The 6000-nt window shown below is 51.0% G+C and overlaps 1 protein-coding gene across 1 annotated transcript; it reads right to left on the bottom strand.

Moving 5' to 3' along the window:
- Positions 1 to 2715: 2715 nt before the first annotated feature.
- On the bottom strand, positions 2716 to 5511 carry LOC128841050 (uncharacterized). Its single transcript, XM_054035731.1, has 2 exons — positions 4299 to 5511; positions 2716 to 3323 (listed from the first exon to the last, which is right to left on the bottom strand). The coding sequence occupies exons 1-2, from the start codon at positions 4873 to 4875 to the stop codon at positions 2848 to 2850; spliced, it is 1053 nt and encodes a 350-aa protein (XP_053891706.1). The 5' UTR covers positions 4876 to 5511; the 3' UTR covers positions 2716 to 2847.
- Between the last annotated feature and the right edge of the window lie 489 nt (positions 5512 to 6000).

The following is a 6000-nucleotide window of genomic DNA, read 5'->3' on the forward strand; positions in this document are numbered from 1 at the left end:
ATTCGTGCAATTCCTTTGACAGCAGTTTGTGCTTGTTTTTATCACCAATTTTAGATAATGCTTTGTTGTTCAAGACAACCTTTCCTTACCTATCACCTACTTCGGTTCAGCAAAGCTTTTATGAATTATTGCTATTTATTATGTGTATGACTGTGACACCCAACAAGGAGCAGAACAGCCCCTTGCACTAGATACTGTACAAATCCATAGTAAGAGATGCTCCCTGGCTCAAAGGGCTTAATATCCAAACAGAAAAGGCAGATCAAGGATGTGGAAAAGGTATGCAACATACAAGCAGATTGATCAGAGTGTTGACTAGCAGACATGTTATTTTCAAAGAGGCTCTTCCCTATTTCAGTTTTTAAGCATCCCACACAACCTAACCTCTCTATTATTTGACTTTCCTGATTTTCAGAAGTCAGTTAATCACTTTGGGTATGTCTACACTACGAGAGTAGTTCGATTTTACTTAAATCGAATGTTTGGAATCGATATTGCAAAGTCGAACGTGTGTGTCCACACTAAGGACAGTAATTCGACTTTGTGAGTCCACACTAACGGGGAAAGCGTCAACATTGGAAGCGGTGCACTGTGGGCAGCTATCCCACAGTTCCCACAGTCCCCGCTGCCCATTGGAATTCTGGGTCGAGTCGCCAATGCCTTCTGGGTAAAAAAATGTGTTGAGGGTGGTTTTGGGTAATTGTCGTCATCCGTCCATCACTCCCGCCCTCCCTCCCTGAAAGCGCCGGCGGGAAATCAGTTCGCGCACTTTTCTAGTCAGTGACAGCGCGGACGCCACAGCACTGCGAGCATGGAGCCCGCTGCGACCATCGCTGCAGTTGTGGCCGTTGTCAACGCCTCGCAGCTTATCATCCACCTTTCCCAGAGGCAGATGCAGATAAATCAGGCGAGGAGGCTACGGCACTGCGGTGAGGGCCTGAAGTCTGAGAGTAGCACAGACCTGTCAGAAAGCAGGGGACCCAGCGCCAAGGACATCACGGTGGCAATGGGTCATGTGGATGTTGTGGAACGGCGATTCTGGGCCCAGGAAACAAGCACTGACTGGTGGGACCGCATAGTGCTGCAGGTCTGGGATGAATCCCAGTGGCTGCGAAACTTTCGCATGCGGAAGGGGACTTTCCTTGAACTTTGTGAGTTGCTCTCCCCTGCCCTGAAGCGCAATGACACCCAGATGCGAGCAGCCCTGACTGTCCAGAAGCGAGTGGCCATAGCCCTCTGGAAGCTTGCAATGCCAGACAGCTACCGGTCAGTCGCGAACCACTTTGGCGTGGGCAAATCTACTGTGGGGGTTGCTGTGATGCAAGTAGCCAAGGCAATCGTTGATGTACTGCTGTCAAAGGTAGTGACCCTGGGAAACGTGGAGGTGATCATAGATGGCTTCGCCGCGATGGGATTCCCAAACTGCGGTGGGGCTATAGATGGAACTCGCATCCCTATCCTGGGACCGGACCACCAGGCCAGCCAGTACATCAACCGAAAGGGCTACTTTTCAATGGTGCTGCAAGCACTGGTGGACCATAGGGGACGTTTTACAAACATCAACGTTGGATGGCCGGGCAAGGTTCATGACGCTCGCGTTTTCAGGAACTCTGGTCTGTTTAGACGGCTGCAGGAAGGTATTTACTTCCCGGACCACAAAATAACTCTTGGGGATGTGGAGATGCCTATAGTCATCCTCGGGGACCCAGCCTACCCGCTAATGCCCTGGCTCATGAAGCCCTATACTGGCGCCCTGGACACTGAAAAAGAACTCTTCAACTACCGGCTGAGCAAGTGCAGAATGGTGGTGGAGTGTACTTTTGGCCGTCTCAAGGGGAGATGGAGAAGCTTACTGACTCGCTGTGATCTCAGCGAAACCAATATCCCCATTGTTATAGCAGCTTGCTGTGTGCTCCACAATCTCTGTGAGAGCAAGGGGGAGACCTTTATGGCGGGGTGGGAGGTTGAGGCAAATAGCCTGGCTTCTGATTACGCCCAGCCAGACAGCCGGGTGATTAGAAGAGCCCAGCGGGACGCGCTGTGCATCTGGGAGGCTTTGAAAGCTAGGTTCCTGAGTGATCAGGGTAACCTGTGACTTTTAAGTTTGTGTACAGAGAAGCTGGACCTGCCCCCGTTTCTTTACCCAGTTAATGTTGACTATCCTCTCCAGTTACATACCCCCTTCACCCCCTTCCAACACACGTTTAAAAATAAAATCACTTCTACTTTGTTAATGAACACCGTTTTCTTTATTACTGTTTTCGCGGGAATGTTTTAAACCTGGGACGCAGACTGTGGTGGGGAGCAGGTGTAGTGTAGTGACACAAATGACGTTTCTAAACTCCAGGAATGACAGGCTCCGCAGTGGTGGACTGGTTGTTTCAACGGAGCCTGTCACCCCTCCTGATCGGGACTGTGTGTATGTGGGGGCTATGTGACTTTGTGGCAGGGGGAGGACGGTTACAGATCCCCTGCTGCGTGGCTCTGTGATCCAGGATAAGGACCGCTGCATAAGATCTGTAACTGCCCTCCCCCGCCACAAAGTCACAGAGCAACCCACCCCCCACCACAGAACATGAAAACCACCTCCCAGACTGACCAGGGTAACTAGTGACTGCACTGTGTATGTGCCCTGCTGCTGGACCTGCCCCTGCCTATGTACCCTGCTAAAGGTGACTGTCCTGTCCAATTACCAACCCCCTTGCCTCCCTTCAGACAGACTCTCCTCCAAAAGAACATGATGGAAACAGTAATTAACAGAAACGTATTTTTTATTAGCAACTACACATGAAACTGGGGGGTGAAACTTGGACGGGGGCTTGTGTGAGGCGGGAAGGAAAGGACTTGTCAAATTTTGGGGAATGAGAGCCTTCTACTACTAGAGCAGTCTGCAGGGGTGGAGTGAGAGTTTGCACGGACTCTGCCGCCCCTCCTTCTTTGGACTTTGGGTGAGGGGGGTATGGGACTTGGTGGCGGGGGAGGGCGGTTACAGATAGACTGCAGCGGGGCTCTGTCCTCCTGCCTCCGTTCCTGCAGAACATCCACAAGGCGCCGGAGCGTGTCCGTTTGCTCCCTCATTAGTCCAAGCAGCGTTTGAGTCGCCTGCTGGTCTTCCTGCCGCCACCTCTCCTCCCGATCCATGTGTGATCGGTGCATTTGGGACAAGTTCTCCCTCCACTGGGTCTGCTGTGCTGCCTGGGCTCGGGAGCAGCCCATAAGTTCCGAGAACATGTCCTCCCGTGTCCTCTTCTTCCTACGCCTAATCTGCGCTAGCCTCTGGGAGTGTGATGCCAGGCTAGGTTGTGAGACAGTCGCAGATGTGGCTGTGGGAATGGGAAAAAGGGAGTAAATTCCTCAGAAAGATAAATGTAGTTGTGAACAAAGAACATAGTCTTTCTCTGTGAACAAGACCATGCACAGCACCTATCACATGCGCACTCAGGACAAGGTCGAATTCTCGGCCTTCGCATTCAGTGCCTGGGGTCTTGCACTGCAGATCTGAGAAGCGGGGCAGGACACCGGAATTTGTGTAGCAGGCAGACATGGTAAGCCGTAGACTTGTGGCTGCTTAAAACTTTAATAGTAGCACTGGCCTCCTTTCACATTGAAAGCAATGCCAGTCCCTGCTGCCAGCAATCCGGCAAGCAGGAACTCTGCCCCTGTCCCAGGGAAAGATCCCTGTATGCTGCCCCTCTCCCGCCTCCACCGCGTGGCTGCAAACCGGCGGTTACAGTTCTGTAAAGGAACGGGCAAGCAGTCCCAATACTAACATTCCCCTACCTAATTCAGAGCAGGTCACCATGAGCGACATCACCCTGATGAGGATCTCAGACACTGATAAAGAAAGAATGCTTCGGGAAAGCCTCCAAAGACCAGGGCCGTATGCCGCCATACTCTGCAGGGCAATGATCCCGGAGTACTTGATTGTCTCCTGGCGCGGAAACGTTTCATACCACGGAGGACCCAATAAGGCCGCTCTCCCCAGGAACCTGATGCAAAGGCTTTCCAATTACCTCCAGGAGAGCTTCCTCGAGATGTCCCAGGAGGATTTCTGCTCTATCCCCGGACATATAGACCGCATTTTACTGTAGCTGCACTGGCAGGGACTAAACAGTAGAGCGGCTTGGGCAGAACAATCATGCTAAACCGGACATTGTTAGATTTCTTTTCAATAGTTGCACTGCCCAGGACTGAAACGTTAAGCGCCTAGGGCAAACTAATCATGAGAAACCCATTATTGTTATTCTTAATATTCCTGTTCTGTTAAAAATAAATGTTTAGATGTTTAAAACACTTACTGGCTGATCCTTCCCCAGATTCTGTGTCCGGGTTAACGGCTGGGGACGGTTGGTAGGGGATCTCTGTAAGGGTGATGAAGAGATCCTGGCTGTCGGGGAAATCAGCGTTGTAAGCGCTGTCGACTGCCTCGTCCTCCTCATCTCCTTCCTCATCTCCCCCATCCGCTAACATGTCCGAGGAACCGGCTGTGGACAATATCCCATCCTCAGAGTCCATGGTCAGTGGTGGGGTAGTGGTGGCGGCCGCACCTAGGATGGAATGCAGTGCCTCGTAGAAACGGGATGTCTGGGGATGGGATCCGGAGCGTCCGTTTGCCTCTTTGGTCTTCTGGTAGCCTTGTCTCAGCTCCTTGATTTTCACGCGGCACTGCGTTGCATCCCGGCTGTATCCTCTCTCTGCCATGGCTTTAGAGATCTTCTCGTAGATCTTTGCATTCCGTCTTTTGGAGTGCAGCTTGGAAAGCACGGACTCATCGCCCCACACAGCGATCAGATCCAAGACTTCCCGATCAGTCCATGCTGGGGCCCTCTTTCTATTCTGAGATTGCACGGCCATCTCTGCTGGAGAGCTCTGCATCGTTGCCAGTGCTGCTGAGCTCGCCACGATGTCCAAACAGGAAATGAGATTCAAACTGGCCAGACAGGAAAAGAAATTCAAATTTTCCCGGGGCTTTTCCTGTGTGGCTGGTCAGAGCATCCGAGCTCGGACTGCTGTCCAGAGCGTCAACAGAGTGGTGCACTGTGGGATAGCTCCCAGAGCTATTAGCGTCGATTTCCATCCACACCTAGCCTAATTCGACATGGCCATGTCGAATTTAGCGCTACTCCCCTCGTCGGGGAGGAGTACAGAAGTCGAATTTAAGAGACCTCTATGTCGAACTAAATAGCTTCGCGGTGTGGATGGGTGCAGGGTTAATTCGATGTAACGGCGCTAACTTCGACATAAACGCCTAGTGTAGACCAGGCCTTACAGATATAAAGTAAAAACTCTTAATATGTTGCTTGCCTCTTTAGTAGTTATACATTTGGGATAGAGGTGTTCAGGTAAAGCTTAGTGTTATTAATTTAATAAATATGAAAACCGCAGCCTCAGTCCAACAATGGGGCTCTGGCCAAACACGAGGGTCCCTCTGTGTGGATCCAATTGCAGAAATCTAGGGCCATTAGATTGTTAGCTCTTTGAGGCAGGGCCCATCTTTTGTCCTGGTCCACGATTGGGGCTTCTGCGTTCTACAACACAATACAAATATTGGTACACTACTTGCATTACAGGGGTGTCTATGTACGGAAAGGAAGCAAAACATTTAGAACACTCTTCACACAAACAGCCACCTGGGATCTCCCCTAGGAGATCCTCAGAAATTTTGGGGGTGGATCTAGCAGCCTATTCCATGTGTGGAGCAATTCCTGCCATCTCCCAATGGAAAAGTCTGGGAGGAACTTGGTGAACAGATGCTTACAAAGATTTCTACCTTCTAAGACCCGCCCCGCACCAGCAGGTTTTACTGCAGGAGGATCTGATCCAGTCCCATGGTAAAAGCAGGGAGCCCTTAGCTCTAGCACCAGGTACTTTTTAATGCCTGGCCACTATTTTGGTTTTCCTCCTGTGCCACCCATGCTGCTTAACACTAGCATTCAGTAGCCATCTGATCTATGCAACTGCCCTATTAGGGGCACCAAATACAAATGCAGTTGGACGTAA

Source organism: Malaclemys terrapin, chromosome 7 (assembly GCF_027887155.1).
Source record: "Malaclemys terrapin pileata isolate rMalTer1 chromosome 7, rMalTer1.hap1, whole genome shotgun sequence".
In the NCBI taxonomy this organism is placed as follows: Eukaryota; Metazoa; Chordata; order Testudines; family Emydidae; genus Malaclemys; species Malaclemys terrapin.